The sequence below is a fragment of the Sander vitreus genome, chromosome 21 (genome assembly GCF_031162955.1).
Source record: "Sander vitreus isolate 19-12246 chromosome 21, sanVit1, whole genome shotgun sequence".
Taxonomy (NCBI): domain Eukaryota; kingdom Metazoa; phylum Chordata; class Actinopteri; order Perciformes; family Percidae; genus Sander; species Sander vitreus.
This window is the reverse complement of record NC_135875.1, coordinates 6,193,604-6,220,368: the sequence shown is the minus strand read 5'-3', so window position 1 is coordinate 6,220,368 and position 26,765 is coordinate 6,193,604. Positions and strand designations below refer to the sequence as shown.

The 26,765-nt window shown below is 39.2% G+C and overlaps 1 protein-coding gene across 3 annotated transcripts; it reads right to left on the bottom strand.

Annotated features, from left to right (window-relative positions):
* Positions 1-835: 835 nt before the first annotated feature.
* Positions 836-26,252, bottom strand: arhgap27 (Rho GTPase activating protein 27). Of its 3 annotated transcripts, none has more exons than XM_078278572.1 (19): positions 26,146-26,252; positions 25,555-25,720; positions 23,963-24,822; positions 13,186-13,644; positions 11,750-11,986; positions 10,915-10,995; positions 10,601-10,723; positions 9,267-9,353; positions 7,920-7,987; positions 7,711-7,798; positions 6,736-6,837; positions 6,336-6,434; positions 5,618-5,726; positions 5,347-5,481; positions 2,987-3,085; positions 2,814-2,891; positions 2,522-2,653; positions 2,259-2,364; positions 836-2,011 (listed from the first exon to the last, which is right to left on the bottom strand). In XM_078278572.1, the coding sequence occupies exons 3-19, from the start codon at positions 24,761-24,763 to the stop codon at positions 1,834-1,836; spliced, it is 2,982 nt and encodes a 993-aa protein (XP_078134698.1). In that variant the 5' UTR covers positions 24,764-24,822; positions 25,555-25,720; positions 26,146-26,252; the 3' UTR covers positions 836-1,833. The 3 variants fall into 3 exon arrangements, with proteins under 3 accessions (XP_078134698.1, XP_078134697.1, XP_078134699.1); XM_078278571.1 differs by having other exon boundaries at positions 25,559-25,720; XM_078278573.1 differs by having other exon boundaries at positions 25,615-25,720.
* Positions 26,253-26,765: the final 513 nt, after the last annotated feature.

Below are 26,765 nucleotides of genomic sequence, written 5' to 3'. Positions count from 1 at the left end.
TAACTACACAAATTTACCAAAGACTTTACAAAATACACATTACAATACAAATTATAAAATAAATGTGAATACAAATATATTAATAATACATAAATACAATTAATATATACAAAAAAATAAAAAATACATCCAAAAATATGTTGGATATATGAAAAACTCAAATGGATAAATCACAAACAATGTAATAGAAGTAGTTATATGAATAATATGAATTGCCAATGATGGGGGGTAACTAAGTATATCCACTCAAGTACAGTACTTTTGGAGGAGATTGTGCTTCACTTGCATATCAAATGTAAAGTTTTAGTTTAAGGTTATCATTCAGACCCAGGGTGTAAAAAGTAACGAAACGTCAGACATAAAACCATATATATTTTTTAATCTATAGCATAAAATCTTGAGTACACTAAAATATCTGATTATGTTCATATAAAGTGCAGAGCACAAAGTAGCTAGCTAGTAAACTGTAAATAATGTAAATATGATATGATAATATATCATTACCGTTTTATGGTACTCAGTACTTCATCATCACTATAAAAAGGAACCCAACAGTATATAAAAATAAACTAGTTAAAGATAGTTCCACCTTTACCAAGCGGAACCATTTAAAGGCTGCTTAAGGAGTCAGTAAATAATAAAAAATATAACATACGTAAACACTCTGAAAGGGACAAGTCTGTATAATGAGTACTTTTACTTGTGATAATTGTTATGTACATTTCTTCTGATCATACTTCTGACTGGAACTTGAGTTATCACATCTGACTGTGAATGTTTTTTAACTTACAGATACATTTTCATGACTCTTTGGACAGAAATAAATACACAGCTGTGCTTTTTTTACAAAGTTATTTTTTATTATGTAATAACTTGTGCATTTTCAACAACTTTCAGCATAAATATGCCTTCTATTTCTATTTACAGGTCGTAAATCAATTCTAGAATCCACTTTTCTTTTTCATGGTTCGACTGATTTTACTGTCACTAGTTTATATTTCTATGGTGTTACAGTTTTTTCAAGTACAGCATGATTGAAAAATGGCATTTTATTGTGGAAAATAATCTATAGGTTGCACAAGTACTCTATGTCACCATCTATTTCACAGCAATATGTTGGTATTAATATTTCTTTTTTTATACATTTCTATATTACAATAAAATTCATGGGTAAAAATGAAACAATATTAGAATACAATCTCAGTTATTGCCATCTGCGATATACTGTTGTTTTAAATTAAAAACAATATTTAAATGTCAATAAAGTTTCTAAAATAAAGATGGAAGCAATCATTGATCATTTCTTTAAGAGAGCATTAATGCATGCGTCCAGGTTGACTTGGGTTCTATTATCACTGCCATTTAGACAAGCCAAAAATAAAAACAAACAAAAAGACTTGTGAGATTAAGACAGGGAGCCAGAGCACTCTGATACAGCCTTTCTTCCACCCACGCATCAAGCTCAATAGCTCAGAGACGGGAAATCAAGCAACACCTGTTTACACCTGTGTGGCTTCCTTTCCAATCCTACAATACTTCCAAATATAGCTCTTACAGTTCCAGCCTCCTATGGAGTAAATCTGGACAGTGTGGTTAAACATGCTTCAAACATTCTGTGCAAAGGCCATTTGAAGATCCCTTGTATCTATTTTTACGTGGTTAAACCTCAAATATTTTGAGCAAAGAAAACTTGAAGAACCCTTTAGCTTATTTTACAAGATGTTTTAGATTGAAGCTGTTTATGTGCATGCAAAAAAGGTAAATCTAGCACTTCAAATAACTTTAGCACATTTAGACGTTTGCCCAGGTCTGCACTGGAGGCTTGTGACTGCTTCAACTCAAGTGGAAAATACGCTCGTATTCATTCAAGATGAACTCCACGATCTGGTTCTGAAAGACCATGTGCATGGTGATGTTGGCTGACTCCATCTCTGGCCGAAGCAGAGTCGGGCCGAATACAATAGCCACATTCTGCACAGTCATGCGATTGTCCTCCCCATATTTAATGACCCTATGAGAGAAAGAAATGGGAGGATGATGTCAGAAGTCATAATAATCATGTTTATCTGTTTATGTATATATATATATATATATATATATAGATATATTTTACATAAAATATGTGTGTATCCGTGTCAGTTCAATTCAACATAATTTAATTATATTCTTACATCAACTTTGATTTATCTGTCACAAGTTCTTAAACTGCCTGATGGAAACATGCAAAGGATAAAATAAAAAAATATTTTAAAATATACCTGCGTAAATGCCCAAAAAGGAGTTCCATGGTATCATGATTTGAAGGAGGAAGTGAGTTGACCAGCTCACACATGAAAGACACTTTTGTGTTGTAATCAGGAATTCCTAGAAAAACAGGACCAAATCAGTTATAAATATGATTAAGAGCTACCAATCCCTAACTGCATCATTAACAGTAATCTAAATATTTGCAAATATGGAAAGGTTTGTCCTGGGGTGATGTACAGTAGTGTGTTCAAATTAGATTCAAAAATGTGCTTACTGATGGCTGAGATGAAGTTATTAAAGTGGCTGTATGGGAAAAGCGGCTCAGGAAGCTCTCGAAAAAACAACTTCAGAGCTCCGGTGATGACGTGAACGTCCTCCCACTGGCCGTCCTCGAGGTCCAGTTCCTCTGTTTTAACACAACAGGGGCACAGCCCATTAAAGCACTGCAGGGGGAGCTGCTGTCTGCAGTGATATACTGCAGTGAACTCTGAATCTGCTGCATTCTCTGCACGTAGGGTCACTAACTGAATTATTGAGTTAAATACACTTATGGATGCAAACTTTACCATGATCTGCCTTGAAGCGTAGTTTCTGAATGACAGCCAGGTTCCCGCTCACTCTGTAGAGACCGTCAATTTCTAAACCTGTTAACAAACACACCAGTAAGTCAACTTCTATACTGCAAACAGCAAAAAGACTTTAGTATGATTCAGGCAGTGACACAAACAAGGTGGATTACCTCTCTTTTCCACTGCTTTGATACATTTCTCCACAAAACTAGGAACTGTGGTCCTCTCTTGTGCACACAGTGTGGCCAGATGGCAACCAAACACATTGTCTACAGGGAGTAAGAACATTTATATTATTAGAAGTAGTAGCAGCAGTAGTTGTAGTAGCAGTATTATCATCCAATCGAAAAATATTACTATTGAAGGTAAGAAGCCAGAATTAATACATGCTCCAGTATCTGTTACATTAGGGATATATGACATACATAAAATAAAATCTGTTGGGGTTATATAACTATACATAAGTTATAGTTTCCATATTACAACATGTACATATAGATTGTGTCTAACAAGTGTCTAACAAGTGTTGTAAAAAGTAAAGATGACATTGTGACAGATTGCAGCATGCATATAAGCCATGGTACAATTTAACTGCAATACAAATAATCTGTATAATATAATATAGTATATGCAGTAGGAAATGAGTACAAAATAAATACATATATTCCAATTTGCACATGCAACATACAGATATATTCAGATTCATATTCATAGTAATAAGACGTATTTTTATATGTAAGAAGTTTTATATAGATGTGTAAATCAGTCTTCATTAAAGTGAACTCTTTTTGGTCATTAATAGCCGCTTTCCGACCGGAGGTATTTTTGCAGTTCCTAGAACATAAAATTCCTAGAACCCTTTTTTTCTCGTATTCCCACTGGACCAATTAAAGGATTTTTAAGTCCCTCTGGCCACAGTTCCTGTAACTCTTTCAGCTCCTACTTCAGGGCAGGGTCTTTTCGCTGTTCCCTTTTCAGCATAGGAACCTAGGTCAACGAGGGTCGGGTTTCCGGTACAGACAGACCAACAACGGGACAGTTTTAACAATTTTCGCCATCTTATTCATCCCTAATTTCACTTCTGACAACGTTTTAGGCGAGAAATGAACTGTTTAGATTTCGAATATAGGCAGTCTTGCGACAACTGATGCCAAATTGACAATTTGCTTCAACGTTTTCGGAGTTAAGAAGCTCCATGAAGTGAGGCGACAGCCAGCAAGCGACAGCCAGCAGGCGCCTGCCCCGGCCGCTAGCTCGTCGCTCGGACAGTCACGCTCGGAGACCCCGCTGTGAGCTGGAGGTCTCTCAGACCGCTCTCGTAAATAAGAGGCTTTTATTTCGCCGTTGACGTTTCGTTAGTTTAAATATCACAACACATGTCCATCATAAGATTAACGGAAACCTGTGGTTAACTGTCTTTTCAGAGTTCAACTCCACCTCGCTGGCCGGCCGTCACACACACACACACACACACACACACACACACACATACACACACACAGCACAGCAGGCAGAGGCGGGGGAGAGAGAGATTTCTCTTCAGGAGACTTGTTTAAATTATGACAAATATGCTATATACATTAGATTTAGTATTTAGGTCATACTTTTGTTGGTGTATTTGTTTTAACGCTATAAAGACCGTTGCCGTGCTTGCATCACTTCCTTACCCCTCCTCCAACTTGGTCATTGCGAATGCAAATGGGAAAAAACGTTTGGGGGGAAGATTAGTTAGTAGATCTGTTTAGAAGTGGACTTTTCCTATAACTACGTTCCTGTAACTACTTGGTCGGAAAGCAGCTAATGTGGTGATAGTCTCGCATTGCCAGACCTTCCTCCACAGCGCTGCGGAGCAGGGTCTGGCTAGTCCACACAGCATTCTGGTGATGGGAGAAAAACGTGCTCTGGTTTATTGGCATTTCTTTAAACCAATCACAATCGTCTTGGACGGTGCTAAGCGCCGCACGGAGCCACGGTGCCTCTGCAAAATAGCCTCGGGAAGGAACTTGTTTTGTTGGAACATGTGTACGTTCAAAAGTTGTTTTAGTCATGCAACAGAAAAGACTGGACAGATCAGATTGGACAGATAGTCTAGCTAGCTGTCTGGATTTACCCTGCAGAGATCTGAGGAACAGTTAACCATAGTCCAACCATTAATCCACCGGAGTTTAAAATTCTTGTATCCCTGCTGTTATTGTTGCAGTTTTTCTTTGCTTTTATCTCATGAACCTTCTATTGTAGTCTGTAATGCATGTATAGTACCAGCACATTTAATGTCTTAAGTTATTGTTGTGTCTTATTGGGTTTTTATACAGAATGTTTTAATGTTATATGGTTTTTATGCTGCCTTTCTGCAAAAACAAATGTCCTCTTGTGGGACAATAATTATCTGGAAAATACAAAACAGCTTGTGTCTAAATATAAGTAAACCACAAATATAGCCTGGTAGAGTGAAACTCACATCCCTGTTAGCTACTATTCAAATCAGCCACAGCCTGAAGAGAACTACATGTTATGGCTGTTTTGAGATTACCTCGGATGTAGCCTTTCTCCTTCACCGACTGCAGCGTGGGGCGTTTCATGAGAAACTTCATCAGCTTGGTTCGAACCCTCTTCTGGTCTGTGTCTCCTGCAGAGCTGGTTGAGTGTGTGACACTCGGCCTGGAGGCTAGAAAAACGTTAGACAATTAAATAATTGTAGCTCTCAATGGTGTCTGATGTATCTAATTGGGTCAGAAAAATGACATCATTCATGTCAGAGTTAAACAAGGAAAAGGTTTTTTTCTTCTTCTTCTTAAACTCACATCTTCGCTTTTCAATGCCACCTCCAAACTTCTCATCAACTTTCTCTGTGTTGCCGATCTTCTCATATAAGTTCCCGTCCTCCTCCTCTGAAAGATGGTCCTGGTACTCCTGATGAACAGACATACAAAGTGAGTCAATCAAATGAAAATTTGCTGCACAATCACTGCAATTAAACCTGAATTTAACAGTATTTAATGAGCATCATTGGTCAAAACGCAGAAAGACAATCCTATTTATTTATTTATTTTCTGAATTCAGCATATTGAACATACACTGCAGAACTCTCCTTCTTTCAAGATATTTTTGTCTGTAATTCAGTCCAGGGTATTTTGTAAAATAAAAGTGAATGAAGTGCAACAATTCGCTACCATTGTTTTCTAGTTTACTGTAATTAAACCTGAGTTAAACAATATTTCATCAGTGTCATTGGTCAACACAAAGAGACCAGTCATATACAGTAGAAATCACTTTTTTTCCAGCAACTTGGACATACACTGCAAAAATCTCCTCCTCTCAAGTTCAATTCAACGTATTTATTAAGTACATGCTAAAATAACATTTCATTATTTTTGATTGGAGTGCAGCAATCTCCTACATTCCAGAGTATATAATAACATTTCATAAAATGTCAGAGTTACTTTATGAAATGACTTGATAAGCTGGCAGTTAAATGCATATATATTTCACTTATCAAATACGGGCGATGAAAGGACTTACCAGTTGTCGTATGGTGTCCACTAAGACTTTGTGCCAGTCAGCGATGATGCTTTCTGTGTCGTACTGTATCAGAAACTCCACACCGTTCTTGCCTTTTAACTGGAGGATAGATAATAAGACACTGAGTAGGGCAATTGGGAAACAATAATTACATGAATCACAAATCACATTTAAAAAAATTCCCAGATGATCTCCTTTTACTCATTAACTCACACAAGTGATTTCAATATTGGATCTATTGGATATAAATACATGAGATTATGTTTTGGTCTTAAATGGGGCAAAAAGAATAAACAGAGCTAAAAGAATATAAGCACATTGCGCATGTGCAAATGGCACACATTGCGCATGTGCAAATGGCACACATTGCAATGTGTTCACTGTCAACAAACAAACACACCTCTAAAACGTTCTTCTTGCTGGATTTGTCCTTCGAGGCCCTGCCAATCGACGCTCCTCGCAGGTCGACTGTAACCTCCGGAACAATCTGATTTGTTTTGTTCTGCGTGAAGGCAAAAAACAACAAGAGCTGTTAACGAAACTGACGCCGCATTCCAAGAAACGAGCAACAAAAGCCAGGACGGTCCCCGTCAGCTTTATGACCCGAGGGCTCGTCTGAGCTGTCACTCCTCATAAAGGTGACACAACAGCCTGCGGCATGCTGCAGTTTAATGTTTCATTTACTTTCTGAAGAATAAAACATGATACCAAATAAGTGCCAACGAGGAAAAAAAAGTTTTAGGTAACTTCATTGGAAAGTCAGTGGTTAATTGTGTCTCTATATATTTCTATAACTTTTGAACTCATCACAAACCTTTCAGAAATGTGTCCAAATATACAGAATGCAACGTGATGCATTCAGGTGTCAGAGCTTCTTCTTAATGCAGGATGAGCAATTTTCCTCCACTGGTGGAAGAAGTACTCAGATCTTTTGTAAAAGATCAGCTATTTCACTTAAGTAAAAGTAGTAATACCACAGTGTATCGTATTAATAAATAATATCTGCAAAGTAACTAAAGCTATCAAATAAATGTAGTGTAAAAAAGTAAAAAGTACAATATTGGCTTTCAAAATGTAGTTGGGTAGAAGTATAAAGTTGCATAAAATGGAAATACTGAAGTATAAGTACGTGAAAACTGTGCTTAAGTACAGTACTTTAGCAAATGTATATAGACCTTTTCAATGGAATTCCATTGCTAGGCAACAGCCTGGCCCCTTATCAGTTGATGACATACACTGCAACAGGAAATCAACTTGGGTCCATTTAGAATGTTTATGTTTACATCTGTGAAAAGGTCTATATTTACATCCCACCACTGCTTTCATCCACATTCAAACAGTCCTTCTATTATTAATACTTAAGTGCAGATCGTACCGAGGCCCCTGTTGCTGCTGACTTTGGGTCTTTGTGGAACGTTAGCACTCCTCCGTGGAGAACCGTCCAAGTCTGGGCCCAGTTTTTCCTTAAAATGGGGGAATAACCATCACTAACACCAAACAAAGCAACAGAGCTTTGGGAGAGATGACACACGACTCCAAACACACCCAACGTGAGAGTGTCCTCAAAGTGAAGTTTTAATTTACCTTACTTTCTTGCCATTCTCACACACTTTCGTTTTGTTAAGAATTCCGGCTTTCTCTAAGTTCTGCACCTGAAAATGTAAAAGATCACAACATTGTAATTATTTTTTTTAAACAATTTGTAATTGTAGGGTTATGTGTAAAAGTCAAGGTATGTGATGAGGGATGCACAATTCTGTTCACAATGTTGAACACACATTTCATCAATTAAGCCATGCATGCAAACAGCATTAACATCCAAACTTCTATTACAGTCTGTGCATAAAGATGAATTCCTTATTTGCGGGGTGTCCTATTGATTATTTGATTAATTGTAACAAAAGAAGATTGAAGATTGAATACTTTAACATCACTATATAGAAATCAACAGATTAACTAAAAGGATAAGGCTGGTGTTATTGTATGTTTTCGCTATTGTCAACAAATTCCATGCAAAGACCAAAACCAACTATGCGTTAGTTGGTCTCTCAATTCTTGTCTTTGTCTTTCTTCTTCTTTCCCTGTCTCTGACACTCAGCCTCAAGCTCATTCACTCCTAACAAAAACGTTAATGTTTAAAAATGGGTCACAAATATATAGTTTCATGCTGTAGTATTTAGTTGACGTTACTCAAACAGGAGGAAATTGTGCATTTGTTGGGGACTATTTTCAGTCCAAGATTTGGTGTTCCCGTGAGCATTTACAGCAGCAGGACGGTGTATGTGGGATTAGTAAAATTAGGCGTAAAACAGACATTTAGTAATAACAACTACCATGACCGTTGTAAAGCAGTATGTTGTGGAAGTGTGTAGGTAGCTGTACATAATATGTTTTTTTCCCATCATTATAGCTGCTATTTTTTTCTTTTTAATTGTACATTTATAAGTCAAAACTCAGTGCAGTGTATGGCGATTAACCCCTGAATACAGCAGGACATGAACTTAAATCTCAAACTCTACAGGGTACAGATGACAATGGGAATATTAACAGTAGGTTTATCAGGTAGTGAGTTTGGTTGTAACATGCAGCCCAGCAGCGGAAATCCATGCGTTTTGATGCAGGGAATGAAACAAAACTCTGTTCGCGTGCAACAAATGCTCCTTGAGTGATCTAAAGTCACACCTTTCGCCCATCACAGATAGACGCTGCTATCTATGAGTCAAGCTCAGGTGAACGCTCAAACTAATAACCCACATTATAGCGCAGCCACCTGGAGGTCAGATAATAGGGGTTTCTCCAGGGTCTAAACCCAATAGCCTTAAGAGAGAGAAACAGAACACCACTCAGATATGAGGTAGCTCACAGTGCTTAATGGCTAACTAACTATTTGTTTCAGACTGTTATTCTAGAGAGCAACAAGTAACAGCTCACGTTATGTTGCGTCTCTGGAGAGTTTCCTGTACTGGAGCTGTCGCTGCTGTAGTCGGACGTGTTCCTCCTGTGAGATGGGACGAACCTCTGAACAACAGGAGAAGGAGATTTTAGGATTTAGAATTCATAAAATCACCAGATAAGATTTACATTTCTGTGTACAATGTGTGCTTGGTCTCTTGAGTAGCTGTGATTGTAAAAATACTTACAACTTCATAACACAGTAGAAAATGGTCAAAAATATCAGTAGCATAACAACACAATTTCTTTGACATATTTAGCTGCTTTCCTTTTTCTTTATTAATCTTATTCATTTAATCATATTCTTTTTTGTGTGTTCGTGGTTGTGTTTATGTGTCTAATGGTTCTACATACAGTACAAAAAAGAAAATCTGTAATAAAATTCACAAGCGCTTCTTTAAACCAAGCCTCCATAGTCGTCACTTTCATTATTCACATTAATAAAAACCGACACTGCATTGCCATAAGAGGACAGATGCGTCCAGATATTTCGGTGTACTTTTGGCCTGGGGCTGTTAATCGTGGTTTGGGCCCCGAAGTCCCAATGCTGCAGAAAACCATGATATTTTGGATATTTTAGGCTATGTTCACACTTGGCGTCTTTTTCAAGAAAAAGTTGACTCCTGAGGCATCTTGTGTTGCTATAACAACAGCTACTGCTACAGTATCCTAGCTAGAGCGCTATGTGGAGTGGTGCTAACGATAGATAAAACAAAGCGGTCACTGAAGGCTTGTTTCATGTGGACGTGCCGACAGTTTTGTTGTCGTTACTTAGAATTCCGGCGGTCCGCAGCCCTCCGGAGCAGATACGCAGTATTTCAAAAACATGTTTGTTTTGGAAGAACTTGACTGGTCTGCACAGAGCCCTGACCTCAACCCTTACAGTAAATTCTACCACTGCTGTGCCCTTGAGCTAGGTGTTGAACCCCTGACTGCTTAGTAGGAAAAAGCCCTTACTTATCCAGCAACTCCTCAGTGTTTGCGTACAATTGCAGTCTTCCTTCCCCCTCCCTCTGCAGCTCGATTTTACTCGCTGTTACTGTACATACGAGTGCCCTGCAGTTGATTTGCCTTGTTAAATAAGGGTTTAAAAATCTGGGAGTGTCAGTTGCTGAACAGGGACTTGCCCTCACTGCTGCCCGACTAAAGCTTCTGCTTAAGCCAGCTGACACCCTGGATGTGTGATACAGCATGTGCATGTTCATGCAGTTCTGTGTGTGTGTGTGTGTGTGTGTGTGTGTGTGTGTGTGTGTGTGTGTGTGTGTGTGTGTGTGTGTGTGTGTGTGTGTGTGTGTGTGAAAGTATGTAAGTACCCCATCACTCTGGGCTGAGCTGAGCTGTGCAGGTCCCATGGTGTGTCTCCAGTTTTTGATGACTGACTGATTGTCTGCCTCAACACCATTCTCCATCCTGGACTGACCGGGAGCTACAGAGACCTGGAGGGACAGGGATTCAAATTTCAATAATTTGGAATCTTGAGGAACCTGTTTTACTTCAAACCAGACAAGAGGACATTAAAGAGTACTTTTTGGCTGAATTAGTGTCCTGAATGATACATTATTTGCCATCTTCTGCTTAATAAGAACAAACTGTTTCTAATTGATCCCCATGTAGTGAAGGACCTTACCTCAGGCAGGTTCCACAGAGACCTGGAGCCGTCTCTCAGGTAGTAGTAGGTCTGCCCTCGGTCATCCACAGACTTGATCCACTGTTAAACAAAAAAGATTTCGTAGTTAAAGATGGTTCTAAATCATTGTTATTTTCCCCAATAAGAAATCCGCTGACTGGCTTGAAAGAAAATGACTTTAATCTAAAATAGTTCATACTATAAAGGTTTCTTTCCTATCCTTTCAGTTTTTATGCAACACATATCTGGAACAAACTCCTAGAAAACTGCAGATCCGCTGCAACTCTCACAATTAACAAATGCTGAAGAATTTTCTATTTGATGCTGAATTGTTAATTTCTTACACTGCACCCTAAACTTTTATTTATGTATTTCATACCTGGTGTTCTATTTTAGCTGTTGTTACATTCTTGCAGTTTTAACGATTTATTGATTCATTAATTCATTTTTAATTAATTAATTAATGATTCATGTACAGCACTTTGAATTGCATTGTTGCTGAAATGTGATTTATACATAAAACTGCCTTGCCTCATGAATATTCAGTAAAAAATATTTAAATGCTTTTAAATAAATTATAATATAAATTATAGATAGGAGTTGCACACTACTTTTCTGCTCCTTGTGTGATTGTTTAACATTATTCTACATTGTAAAGGCTTCAGCACACTTCAAAGAAAGTGCTTTCTGCAATCAGACATCATGGTAGAAATATCTCTTAATGTCAACGTCTAAGTTTACCCAGTACTGTTTTGCAGGCTGAAATGAATCTTAACTGTATTTAGGACCTTTGTGGTCTTAAATTCCATCGTCCTCAGTCAGTCCTTGGAGCTACCTGCTCTGGAGAGTGTTCACTGGTGAACACCCACGTCCCGTTGGGCTCCACACTGAGGTTCCAACCCATTTGGGTGCTGCGGTCCAGGTTGGCCCGGGGGATGATGGTCTGGCTCACATGACTGAGGGTGTACTCTTTAGGGAGGGTGGGAGGGCCCGACGCGAGATCCTCGTATCCCTCTGGATGGTCAGCAGCTGGGTAATCCTCCAAGGGGTAGTCCTCCTCGGGTAGGGGAGGCTGGGGATGGAAACACACTGTACATTAAAACACATTTGTCTATTAGTTTTGTGCAGATTAACCAGTGACTGATTTTCACTTTGTTGTTTGGAGAAGTTAGTGGAGTCCCGAAGAGGGAAAAATCTTTAGTATTACACAAAAAAAGCAAAGATTTGATAATTAAACATGTTATAACATCATTTTGGAGAAGAAATGTTTGTCTTCTTCCTACATTTCTTGTTAAAAAAATGCTCAAGATTTTTATTATTGATACCACTCTCATCCCTCGTCGGTCAGTAAATATGAAAATGTTGTTTAGCTTAGATTAGCTTAGCACAATGACTGGAAACATGATGGAAAAAGCTAGCTTGGCTCTTAAAATCCACCTAACAGCACACATGTTGACCAGGTGTTACTTTCTGAAGACCTCTGGAGCTTTAGAGCTGCTAGCACACATATAGGCTATTGTGACCTTTGGGCAGAGCCAGGCCAGCTGCTTTCCTTTGTTTCTAGTCATTGTGCTAAACCAAGCTAATTAGCTGCTGGCTATAGCTTCATATTTAACGTACATGAGAGTGGTATCAAGCTTGCCATCTAAGTCATACAGCGAATAAGCATATTGAAGAAAAAAAGCCATTGCAGTAATAAATAGACCTAACACCGACCCTGGTCTTTGCCTTAATTCACTTTTTGGGTTAAAATGTTGCTACATTTCACTGACTAATGTCAGATGAATAATTTCCCACAATGACCCAGATACAGAGCTCAACGACTTTTCCATGACTTTGATAAATAAGTCGCAGCAGTTCCATGGCCTCAAAGTATTCTTCTTTCTAGCTCAAAAAAGTCATCAAGTGGCGGAAAAAGGGGTCACTTGTTGCTTGAACAGCTGAAAATAATTTAACGTGTGAATAACGTCTTCGAGATGTTCCTATGAAGTGAAGCATGTGAACACTTCCTCTTGAATCCCCATGACTGCCTGGAACACTCATTAAATAAATTCAAAATGAGGACGAAAGTCTTTTAAAGTTACGGACACTACAGTCGGGGACATTCTGCACTGGAGCTGTGAGCTTTCCAAATGAAAATGAGTCCTGTCTGCTATGTAGGTGCAGGAGATTTAATTCCATTAAAAGCAGACTGTATTTACAGCTTTCCCCTGGGTGAAGCTAAAACAGGAGACAGAGAGAGGCTAAGTGGAGCAGCCACGCTGTCCTTACCGGCCCGTCCTCGTGAAACCTGTGCACACTCATCGGCTCCATCATAGGGGGGTACGGGCTCAGATGCTCTGGAGGCTCCCAGGACGTCTCCCCAGACATCTGGTTGTAGAAGTATGGTCGACCACTGGCCTCATCTACCAACTGCTCCCAGTCTGAGATCCACGCAGGGGGGGAGGCGGGGGAAGGAGAAAGGGTGGGTGACTGAGGAGGTGAGGGGGAATAAGGTGGCTCAGGGTCTGTGGGGGAGTCTAGATAAGGGTTGTCCCAGGTGGTGCGCCCCGTGGTGGGGTGGTAGTAGTACTCCTGTCCACTTTCTTGATCAACATGCGCCTCCCATCCCTCTGGGTCAAGGTAGGAAGGAGAGAAGGACGAAGGAGCCGAGGGGGGAGACTCGGAGATGCTTTGGCGAAGTTGTGCTACATTGACGTACACGGCGGACCGGAGACTTTCATTCCCCACCTGTGGAAATGCCAAAAAATGAATGTGTAGAAACTCTATACAGAACAAGAACTAAAGATAATATGATAACAGTGTGTGTGCTTCTGTAAAGACAACTTTTAAGCAAGTAAGTAAAACAAGCTTGCAAATGGCAGTGTTTGGTGTGCTTGTACTTGTATGTCAAGCAGTGTCAAGTACCAGCCTTCACCCCACTGCTCTCACTACAGAACAACTCTTAGTAAGTCAGCCTTCCGCATCTTACAGAGCACAGGAAGTAGCCCACAGCTGAAAAAAACACACACACCACAGAGACGTTCCTCCTATAATAATGATCATTACCTAACTTAAGTCTCATTTTCAAAAACATCTACACACGTTTGTCAAAATGCCCAGTGGTTATGTCTGTATTAGTCAAAGCAGACTAACATGCCAACCTGTGGGGTGTTTTGCTACAAATGGCTACGATGAATGCTAGATAATAATAAAAAGATGAACTACCATACCAATGACAGCATCTTGCCGCACAGGCCAACTGCAGAGGACTTAAAAAACTAGGTTAAACTTCACCACCATCATCAAGCATTGTCTCGCCCCACTGCAAAGCAGCTACCTGCCCTATAATGAATAAAAGCATTCAGCGTTTCAGTTTCTGTCTATGTCATGTTACTTTCATGAACAGATCTCCACACGATTTGACTTGGAGCATGACATGCAAAAAGCCAGATCATAAAAACTAATTTGTTTAAAGAATGTCAATTGCGAGTGAAACTCAGATGTGATGAAAGGCTGCCTCTGTCCTCAGCACTCTGAAACTGTGATGCAATGCAAAGTGTCATCATTACACTCAAAATGAACCCCAGCGGGATAAAAACAATGTGATATTTCTTTAAACGTCTTTAAAGATGTTAATATCTCACCTGTGCACCACTGAGGCAATTATTCCTCACCATGAGACTCTTGGGATCTACCGCCATGCAGACTCTTTCATATGCCTTCATGGTGGCACAAAGAAACTACACTCTTTCCGACTCTAACTACCTCTTGTCTCTGAGCTAGCCTCATGGACTATATTTATCAAGACCTGAGACCTGTGTGTGGCTATGCTGCATCTGTCTGCTAAATATGCAGTTATAAAAAGAGACAGGTCAGGGACGCCAACAGGCAGAGGCAGAAACTAAGTACATTTACTCCTGCACTGTACTTACATTTTGAGGTACTTTACGTGAGTTATTCTACTTTATACTTCAATTCCACTACATTCCAGAAGCAAATATTGTACTTTTTACTGTACTAAATTGATTTAACAGCTATAGTTACTTTGAAGCAAAAGATTTTTCATACAAACCACGATCTAATTCAAAAATATAATGCATTGTTCAGTGCATAAAATCTACTTCTTATCAAGTCATTTTATTCTGTAATTAAGTCCTTAAAGTGTTATTTTCTCATTGTCAATGCAAATCCACTTATTTAAAGTATTTTCTAAATTTCTTATTCTTTAAAGTTTTTTTGCCGTTTTGCCTTTATTGATAGTACAGCTGATTAGCAGGAAAGGGACGAGAGAGAGGGGACGACATGCAGCAAAGGGCCACGGGTCGGAGTTGAACCCGGGCCACTGCGGTCAGAACTTTAACCTTTGACTAAGGGCCGCACACTCTAGCAGGTGAGGTACCAAGGTGCCCCGAAACCTGCCTGCCTTATTCAGGGGCTCCTTTCTAGGGTATTTTTAAACACACTGATTTACAATACAAACTGGTTGAATACAGTATTATTACTACAATGACAGATTTTTTTTCACGTGTTTAGGAAAATATGTAAATAGAACGTTAATATAACTATTTACTACTACTTACTTATATATATTATATATATAATATATATAAGTAAGCTTTTGAATTCAGGACTTTTGCTTGTAACACAGACTATTTACATTGTGGAATTGCTACTTTTACTCATGTAAAGGATCTGAATACTTCCACCACTTTGGCTGAGGAGCTCAGGCAATAAAAATAAAAGTGGTTAACGTGAATACACCTTATCATAAGGGGAGGAGAGCATTTCAACATAATGGATTTCATGATCAGCTGTGGTTTCCATCTGTCTATTCAATGTTATCACTTTGCTGACTTTGCTTCATTATTGATCTCAATCTAACCACGAGGCAATTGACGCGGACAACCGCACAAGTGACCCCTAAACAGATTGATTTCAACAACACAACACGTCGCCACTGAGACAGACAGAGGAAATAAAAGAGCTGCATCATTGATCTCTGAAGTAGCTACACTGGAGTGCCCCCACCCTACGTGCAATAAAAGGAGAAGTGTACATGCAGATGCATAGCAACACAACAAACGCCATGATGCTAAGGTGTGGTAGATTAGAGTTGTCTTGAGAAAATGAACATGTCAGCTGTGAAACGTCGACCAATAAACTAATGCAGAGGTGACACGTGTGTTTGAGAATCTTCTTTTTTCTCTGCTCTGAGGTGTGAAAGGACTCGCTTTGGCACAAGTTTTGTTCCTTCTGCCAAAGCGAGTCTACTCATCAATGTGTGATAGATAGACACAACTACAGTACAATTTTGAGGCACTCACCTTCATTTATTTGACAGTTTTCAAGATTTTACGTACACAAACATTTTATTTTGTAAAATAGATTAAACCAGTTCCCAGCGTCTATACATTGTCAGCAGTTCTACCAAAGAGATATTTTTCCTCTTACCAAAGAGACATTTTTACTCTTAACTTCCTCTGATAAACATATGACTCACAGGTGCCATTTTTCTGAAAGAGTACTTTTACTTTTGATACTTTTATTACATTTTGCTGACAATACTTTGCCTTCTGAATGCAGGACTTACTTACATGTAAAGGAGCAGTAGTTCTAAACTAATGTATTGGTGCTTTTACTGAAGTAAAGCCCAGAAACTTCTTTCACTACTGGTTCTATGTTAGAATCTTTGCGTTGTTTAGGGGGACTGTGACACTATCAACTTTTCTGTCTAAATGACAGAAAACATGTCTGTTGTCTTTACCATAAAACATAAAACTTTGAAGGAAAATTAACATTTTGTCGCTGTTGTATTTTAACGCAGCTATGTACTATATTTCTGTATGATATTACACATCATAACACTTGTTCTCTGGCTTGGTCATTGTGATATAAAGAGTTTTCCCAATGTCTGATTGAGATATTCATTGACAGCCAGTGACGGACTAGGATCAAAAAATGGCCTTGGGATTTGCAACACAACGGCACTGTTGTTGTCAATAACCTAGCTTGGAAATTAGTAACTCTGCCTTCCGATTGAATCTTTCCACACACCTCGCCGCAGTACAATATTGAATATTTGTGGCTGCATGCATAAAATAACTTATCAAAATAACCAAAAACAAATTATCAGTAGTGGCCCTTCTGGCATTTGCCAAATTCCAGATGGCCAGTCCGTCACTGTTGACAGCAGATGTCAAAAAACGAAACTGTCAAATTCAGACCTAAACCCCTTTCTTGCTGCTGCTTTTAGATGAAAATGACATGTTTGAGACTGAAGCCCGTGCCATTTTAACACATAAGAACACATGAAAGAGTTCTTTTACTCCCAAACTAAAAATCTAAAACCAACATTCACAATGGATGAGCTTTTAAGCAACAGCATTCAGCAGTCACTTCACTGTTATTGCCGTTTCCAGTACAGGAAAAAAAACAAGTGCAGGGGTGGCGTGTTTACCCAAAGCAGGAAGCAAGAGTGTCATCAAAACATATAAATTATATAAAGCATGCTGACCACAGAGACGGAAATTTTACAATGTAGGAATAAAAGCTGCTTTGATGTCAGCGTGATCACGTACCTGAGGAACCACCGGCAGAGTCAAGCCCCGCTTGGCCCCGTGACTTGACCAAACACTGGAGTATGTGTCCACCATGTTTATGTTGTTCTATTTAGAGGAGCCATAAATCCAAATATACAAATAGACATCGAACTGAAGCGGCTCAAGCGTGCGACCACGTTTAATCAACTTGTGATGGGAAAGAGGCGAATGTACATTCATGAGCACACCCTCGCTGCACACATCCTTCTCTCGCAGCAGCTGTGACCGTTGCAGCCCAGATAGAAAGGAGAACTGTGAGCTCTGTTACAATAGCAGCAGGAAGGGGCTGTGTGAGGACTGGGTGAGATGTGTGTGTGTGCGTGTATGTGTGTGTGTGTGTGTGTGTGTGTGTGTGTGTGTGTGTGTGTGTGTGTGTGTGTGTGTGTGTGTGTGTGTGTGTGTGTGTGTGTGTGTCATATGCATGAATTCCTGTGCACAGGGTAGGGAGATAGAGGGCAACTGTCTGTATGCCCTAAGAGCCAAAAGCAGAAAGAGACAATGAAAACAAAAAAGAGAAGAGGGTCTGATAGATATCTGTGCAGGTCACTTCAAGCTACTTCCTGTTTGGTTGCCCATATGATAAAAAAGGAAGACAGTTCATGGAAACATTTTTGAAAGAGTACCTGCCTTTTTAGTCATTCTGATGCTTCAGCCCCTGTGTGGACGTGAAGTAACGTGAAGCTTGTTGATATCATCATAGCAATTGTACATATAGAAAACCTGGTTTATTTTTAGTTTATGTATTAGGTCTCAGTTTGTCTATTTATTTAGTTATTCATTTTATCTTATTCTTGAATATGTCAGTAGTGAACTGTAAAATTGTATTAACAAAACTTCGAAATAAACTTTGGTTAAAACAAAAAAAAAAAAAAAAGAGTTCCTGCCTTTTACTTTAGGGTTAACCTCAAAAGAAGACTATAAGAAGGAACAAGAAAGCTATAAAAAGTTTGTTTATGTTTTGCTCTAAAATGTACAGTACTCAACCCTCTAGTAGTACAGTAGGTCACTCAAACAATGATTGGAAAAAAGGGAAGCAATAATTCCCCAAAATAATATGGGACAACTGCTTTTGACTAGCTATTCTGATGAGACACCGTATTGTTTAAAATTGCAGAGTCCACAAGGCTTGAAACAGGAAGTCTGGTTTATGGGCCAATTGTTCAACCTTCACTTCCTTCAACATGGGACAAAATGAGCCTGTCTGCGGACAGCAGGCGGAGCACTTTGTGGCTGTATTTGTAGATGTTTTTGGGGCTAGGGTTAATCTCAAATTAGGTTTGAGGCCTGTGGGTAACTCTTGTGTTTAATACTGCTACATCTATGCGTGTCGATTGTTTCAGAAGTTCCAGTGTGTGTCACGGCAGTGGTGAATCAATACTTCCTGGAGCATCCAAAACAGGTCACATGCAGTGGCTGGACAGAGTATAGTTTGCCATTCAAATGTGCTTTAGAAAAACCTCGAAAAGATTATACTGTTGCGTCTGATTTTTGAGATGCTGGTGAAGGATGTATTTTACGTTCCTGCAGAGTTGTGTTTGTATTTAGTTTGTTTGACTTGAAGGATGGAAATGGATCTTTAATAACATTATTTTTTTAACAACTGCGTTTAGATTTTGAGAAACGTTTTCGAGCATGATTTGCATCCTTAAGCGCAGAGCTGACAACTCTCTGCCCTCAGCAATGCATGAAGCAGCAATCTGCTTGATTACTTAACCACATTAGTGCTCATCCAATCAAACAATGGAGTACCAAATTGGGGCCCAAATCACGCCACAAAGCACACAGTTGAGCTATTGAATCAATCTGGCTACACCTCCTCTTACATCACACTCATCATGGCCCAGAATCCAGGATAACTCCAGAAATGCCCAATGTGCAATCCATCAGCTTATCGCATTCTCATCTTTGCACTTCAGGCCAGGTTTGCATGCCGATGTGCAAAACTAACCAATTTGTCCCACTGTTACTCTGTAGGTGAAGTGTTTTTCTGTGTAGGAGGGGAAATGTCTAACTACCAGATGTTGCAATGCTCTCTGAGGCAGCTATAGATGGAAACTCTGCTCTTTTGCAAGGGTGCCACCCTGACATTTGCAGGTGCAAGTAAATATCAACAGTCAGCATGCAAACAAACTGAAAACCGAAGTATTCAGGACTTCAGCTGTGATTTATGGTTCTTGGAAGCTTCTGCTCTGCACTAATAGCTGCAATAACAGCAAAGCACCATTGTATTCAAAGTTGGATGTACTGAATGATAGGATCACTGTGATTAAGCACGTCATTACAACTGCACAAAAACATTTTACAAATAGTAATGACAGAGAAGACATTCCTGTGCATATGAGTCATGCAACTCTTGACAAAGCAAGCTGTTTCACTACATTACTAAGAGACACGAACTGAAGTCAAGAAAAATGCAGACTTTTTGCTTGTTCTTTTCTTGCTTTGCATGCTGGGTGTGAGCCTTACCCGACAATCCCGTACCCAATAATTATAATGTTTATATATTCTTAAGCCTGCCTTAGCATCAGTTTGTGCCTCTCATGTATCACCATTATGTCTGAGTCACAGAGGTAAGCCTCAGTTTTTCTGAAAAATAAATAACCAGCAATCTTGAAAAACCAAGAACCTCATTTAACAACACAACCTTCTGTTTCCAGAATCATCAAAAGACTCTTCTGATCATCTGGATGAATAAATATTCAGTCTGTTAATTGATAAAAAAAAGATTTTCAACCCGTTTTCCAAGCTGTGACTGTATTCATTTGTAATTAAAATTAAACATTTTTTTAAACAGCTTGCGTTTTACAAATGAGCAAAGACATAATGTCAAATCTGGCTGCCTGGTTTAGGAAATAAAGCCGCAACTTGAGAAATGGGTTAAAAAGATATTTGTTATCGTGCAACAGAATATTTTTCCATCCTGATGGTTAGAAGAGTGTTTGAGGATTCTGGAAATACCTTCAGAACAGCCATAAATGGTGTTAAACAACCATTTAGCTCTGCGACACAAATGAAATGGTAATACACGAGAGTAGGGCTGCAAATATCACGATATTATTTTACCAAATACCTCAATATCAATAGCGCAACGATATTGTAGTGTTGACTATTGGTGCTTTCACAAAATATTTACACAATGATATTTTTGATAAATAATCATCAGTAATGTGGATATAATGGCTAAGTGGGTAAAGGCAAATAATAGAACAGTTACATCAGTCTGGTGAGTTCAGAAAAGTACATCACTTTACTGTAATGCAGCCTTTAAAACCAGGAAAAGACAACACTTATGCAATATTACGATATTACGATATCCAAAATCTAAGACGATATCTAGTCTCATATCCCGATTTTGATATAATATCGATCTCCAGCTATACAATATGACCAACAAATGGTAAAAATGAAAGGCTGGTCCTGAAAGCTACATGCACCTGTTCTTAGAACACGTGTTCTGTCAAGCAGGCATGCACAGAGACGTCTGACGAGACACTCTCACACTACCTGTTGGAGCAGTTTCTTGGCCTTTGATTTGGTCCATTTCACAGAGTACTGTACTCTTCACTGAACTCTTGCTCTCAATGAAGCGATAGTTCCTCTCAAGATATGGAAGAACGGCCTGAGCTGTACAGTTCTAAATGCCAAAACATCACATTGGCAGGGCTGTGTGATGTGATGTGCACAAAAGGACAAAGCAGAGGGTCACTTTTCTTTAAGTTGCCAAAGATCAATGGGCCATTGGGGGGCCCCTTGTGTAAATTATCTAAATTTTAAGTGATAAAGATTTATTGGACATGTCCTGTTCAATATTCATCGTGGAGCTTAAGAGATTCTTGCAAAGAGTGCAGACACACACTGGTAGCACAGACAGCTATAATAAATACTGTACCATAATGTAAAGGCTCCACATAACAATAAGAACAGCATCACCATAAAACAAAACAGGCCTGAATATGCATTCAAGTACGCCTTTCTACAAGCTGTAAAAGTTAACTACAAGCAATCCCAACTGGATTTGTCATCCACTTAGCAAACTTAACATCCCATTAGAGACCAAAGACATACCCTCGATATTAAGTGACCTACATTTGGTGCTAATTGCAAGTTCTGCACATTACATATGCACACACAGGCCAACTGCATGGCAGGACTGGCACTAAAAGCTCTAAAGCCCTGCTTGTTGGGAGTCAGGCCAGGCCCCCTCACATCACCATGGAGATGGCCCTCCATTGTGGGGTGAGAATTAATGCACTTGAGGGGTCCTGGCACGTCTGCAGTCCTGGGGCTCATCCATGCTTCAGAAAACACACAAACTATAACGACTTAAACATTCAGGTTTTCATATATCGTATTGTGTTAAAGTAAAACACAAAACTCCCACTGAAGCGACAAACTGTGCTGGTAATTGCAGTGTTATGATGCACACACAGTCACTGGAGAGGCCACACACACACACACACACACACACACACACATATGAAGAGTAGAAACACTTTCTCGTTCACAGTCTCACCGTAAACCATGCAACAGGTGCAAAAACAAGTGCAGTGAAACTTACGTTCTGTTGTCGTTTATATTCAACCAACTATACATCCATCAGGGAAGTAGGTTACACGAGCTATATACATATTTCGCAAATATTTCATCGTTTCCCGACGGTGTGGTTAGTCATAATTCCCAGGATCGTCATCGGTGCTGTGGGAACCAGGTAGCAGCTGCTGGAGGTTTGGGAGTGGCTGGCAGATTAACACTTTCCTTTCCTCGGGAGAAGCCTCCCAGCCGACACTACCTGTTTGGAACCTGTTCTCGAGTTACGTCGACTGTACGCAGCATTTCACAAGCACTGAAAACTGATAACTCCTCTAATCTAAACCACACTCTACAAGCCTCCAGCTCTTCGTGAACAACTCACCAATTCAATCAATAACATGTTCAGTGACAATGTAAACTATACACCCCTAGTAAAAAGTGACTTACTCCAGACCAGGAGAAACTCGCTGACCAAAACTGAGCTCCTGAATCAGCTGCTTTTAACTGAGCTATTCAAGAAACACCTCTCCTCGCCCATTGAAACGGCATGAAGGGGACGGCCGGCCATTCATATGCTGATGAGCTGGCACAGATAACGTTACTGCGAACTCAACCAACACGGTAGTCCAAGTCTGGACCTTCACTGCAAAAAGTGTCCAAATCAACATGTGATTGAGTCGAAATGTCTCTAAAATCTAATCAAATCGAAAAGTTCTAATCAGTAATCAGAGGTGGAAAGTATCCGAAGAAGCCAATTTGCTCAAGTAGCCTAGCCTACTTCACTTAAAAGAGATTTTACACATTTTACTTTTTTCTCCACTACAGTTATCTGAGAGCTATAGTTACTTTCAAATTAAGACACAGAAAACTGTTTCCAAATGATTCCTTGTTTGTTAGGATTAACCTACCCAACATATGACTAATATATTAATTACATTTAACTATATAGAGTCATTTAGATTAGCTCCACTTTGACCAACCACAACATTCAAATGCTGATTACATACTAGGCCTAATAATAATAATAATAATCATCTGAAAATTGAATAAACACTGACCATGATAGGTAGGCCTACTTATATTTGTGATACTTTGTGTATATTTTTTTGCTAATATTTATTTTCTTTTACTCAAGTTTTGAATGAAGGATTTGTTTAGTCCCGTTTTCACCAAAATATTAAACTTGAGGTGTGTTCATCATCATTTCCACCCACTGTAAAATGCACAGGAAACCCCCCCCCCCCCCCACCCCACTGTATTTACACTTGATGAGCTTGGCCACATTAAAGCATGCAGATAATTCAATGAAAGTTTGATGAGTTGTGGTTCTCCTGTGAACAGGAAGTGAAATAATAAAGGCGTTATAAGACAATAAGTTAAGGTGGGCTGAGATTTCAACTATAGGCTGCAGCCCTGTGCACATCAACAAAGAGCAGGGGTCTCTACCTTTTTGTCATATGACCCCTTAAAATGAAGCAGTGTCATCTTGCAGCTCATCGTCACAATGCTGCATGTGTCGATGGCTAGTACGAAATTCAGTTTTATGAAACAATTCAAAGATAAGAGCAAAATCTGATGAAGAAATGCTACATTGCGTGGCATAACATGTTTTCCCATCTTTCTTATTCTGTTAGATACAGGTGACTAATAATGTGACTCTTTAAGCCAACTGGCTGCATCAGTGATTATTTAGATGTGTCCTATTACTTATGAATACTTATGCAAACAAAGAATGTGTATTTTTTTATTTGTAACTAATTCAGATCACTTTGCAGAGATCTGTTTTTGCTTTGAACATAAAAGGGTCTTTTACTGTGGATCACTGTCAAAAGGCCACTTTAAATCTTTTTACATGGTAAAACTGCGCCCTCTCCTTGCTGTAAAATGACAGTGACACATTTCATGAGACTACAGAATGATAAGTGGAAAAACCTCACCTGCTCAATGGGAGGCTCATCTGTAGAGGAAGTTGTTCCTGCAGTTTGATTTGAATTCTGCAGCTCAAACATCAATGTGTCATTTGAAGCAACAGGACCAGGAGGCTCAGGAAACGTGTCAGATTCTGGGATGTTTAGCTCTGGTATGGTGTCATATATTGGTGAATCAGGGGGTAAAGGAAAGTCCATATCCTCATCGTGTAGAAAACTCTGAGGTTGTTTTACTTCATCATCCTGCAGTGGCTGTTTTTGTCCGTTTTTGACCTTTGGCACAGGATGAGATTTTGCGTACAGTTGCAGGTTGTCAGTATTCAGAGGTACAGAGGTAAATGAAAAGCCTGTTGTTGAATCGTGTGTCTTTATTTTATCCTGGCTGTCTGAAAAGCTGGTGGTGGTTTGTCCTTCATCCAGAGTCTCACTGGGTTTCACATCTGGTATGTTCTCACAGAAACCAAAAGTGGAGAAGCGGTATGTCTCTCTTGAAGCACTCAGAGCTGATACATGATTCACTGTTGTTGCTTTACATGGTGTTATGTGAGCCATATCCCCTGGCTTACTGTTAGTCACACACTCGGGTGATTTCAAGCTATTAGGACCAGGAGGGTTTTCAGTAAGTGATAGGAGCTCCTTCACATACTGTGCAGGGATATAAAAGGGTCTGCTGTGCTGGTCTTTGCGGACGTGCCACCAGTGCTCATTAGTCTTGGAGACTAGGATGTAACTTTCATTAGGCTTGATAGACACAAGGCGACCATCCTTCGCTGTGTACTCAAATTCATACTGCACAGACACCAGCTCCATGCTCCGGTGCACCTGTGTGGTCTCTGTCTTACTGTGGATACAGTGTTAACATCTCGGAGCTGCAAATAGAGGAAATGTGAAGTTGGTGTGGCTTTTTTTTTAAAAAGGTAGTCATTATAAATGTCAGTCAATGGCTCATGGTTCATTGTCACGCACTCTTACCGATCGTGTCATCAACAGATTAAGAGATAATGGACCCCTGGACACAGACATGTAAAAGCCACCTCTGAAAATGACTTTTGACATTTTGTGTCTCTCGTAGTCATTTTGCATAATTTTGCGTCTGTTTGTAGTTTTTTGGGGTCTCTCTGTGATCGTTTTGCATGTCTTTGTTGTCATTTTGTGTCGGATTGAGAAGATAAGATAACATAAAATAGAACCTTATTTATAATTGTTTTTGTTTTTTGTGCAGCAGCTGCAGTACAAAGTAGACAAAAAGTGCAAATCTAAGATGTTATTATTAGTCATTTTGTTTGTCTTTGTGGTCATTTTGTTGTCATTTTGAAGTTGTTTGATTGACGTTCAAACAAGAAATGTTAAAAGTCACGTCAAACTGAGGCTCTGGCTCAGGGGCCCCCCTCACGATGTGGGCCCCTGTGACCGGTAGCCCGTCCAGTAATGGTTAGTGTTTGATATTACACAAGAATGCGGATTTACAAGAAAGATTAATGCAGTTTGGAGTTATGATTATGAACAAAAGGCTGGCAGAGGTAAAAGCCTCCATTTCTGTGCACAGGAATAGACAGGAAGTTGCTTTTATTTGCTACAAAAGGCCTACAAAACATACTCACAGACCTCTAGAGCAGCAGACTGAAAACTGCTTCGCCACAAAACAGGAAGTCTGCACCAACCTCGGATCAGCGTCAGCGCGATGTCATCTGGCAACCTCAGCTTGCCTTGGCAGGCGTTGTCTTATCCATAATCACTGTATCAATATTTACAGCTTTTTGTTGTCTCCTACAGCACAGATATCACATAGAAACAACGGGATGTCATGTTAGCAGCTATTTCACGTGCAACGTTGTAATTATGTGTTTTTGTTCCAGCCGTATTGTTAAATCAAAACATTTACATTTTATTCAGAACAAATGTGAGTGAACGTATATACGTGTTAAAAAAATAAATAAAATAAATATAAAATAAAATACAGAAAATAAAAAGTTTACCAAAAATAAAAAGTTTACCAAAAGGGGGAATATGAGTTAAATCAGACTTAACTCACAATATCATGTTGAATTTGACAATTCACAGTAAGTCAGTGCAACATATATGAATCAGAATACACTTTCATGCTAAAAAACAGACTCAACAATGACAGAAATCACATCCTGGACTTGCATACCCTGAGGCTAGAGTGTGGAATAATATTTTCGTCTACTTGCCGGATTATGTTTCCAAAAATTCCCTGTCATTAGATGTCTCTCGAGCAACCCTGAAGCAGTTTGGTATAGAACTGGAGTCGTAGAGCTCAAACTGCTGCTTATATCTTACGTCTCGCCTACCCCACTTTTGTTTCCTGTTCTGTGTGACTGTTTCTCTACCGAAAGAGGCAAGCAGTGATACATTATAGCAGTAAAGCCACAAGAAATGGGAAGTCTAACTTTAACCATACTTCCCAACATTTTGATATGTATGCATTCTTTTTATGAGGGAGTGACAGGGAGTGGACTGGAAAGAGTGGCGATGTGGTGATTAATTTTGACATTACAACACAGCAATACAAAAATGTAACAAATGTTGCATGTTGACATTAAAACATGTATAAAATCATTTGTAATTATTATAAGCAGATAATAGGCACACAAAATAATTTTTAGAATAAATTATTAGAAGATTATTTAAAATTAAATAAGATACGATAACATGACCGTAAAACAAGACCAATTTGCATTAATTGTATTTTCCATATGTATTTATTACTGCTGTCAGCTGAGCACTGCTTCACCATATTTGATGCATGTGTACGCCCTCTGCTGGATTTTCACGGCAAATACAATCAAAC

Excerpts from the sequence above, each read along its gene's own strand:
- arhgap27 (XM_078278572.1), bottom strand. The coding sequence starts at position 24,763 with ATGGAGCTGGTGTCTGTGCAGTATGAATTTGAGTACACAGCGAAGGAT. Across the intron at positions 2,892-2,986 it reads CAAAGCAGTGGAAAAGAGAG|GTTTAGAAATTGACGGTCTC; the intron begins GTAATCCACCTT and ends GTTTGTTAACAG. Across the intron at positions 2,012-2,258 it reads CTTTTTGGGCATTTACGCAG|GGTCATTAAATATGGGGAGG; the intron begins GTATATTTTAAA and ends TTTCTCTCATAG.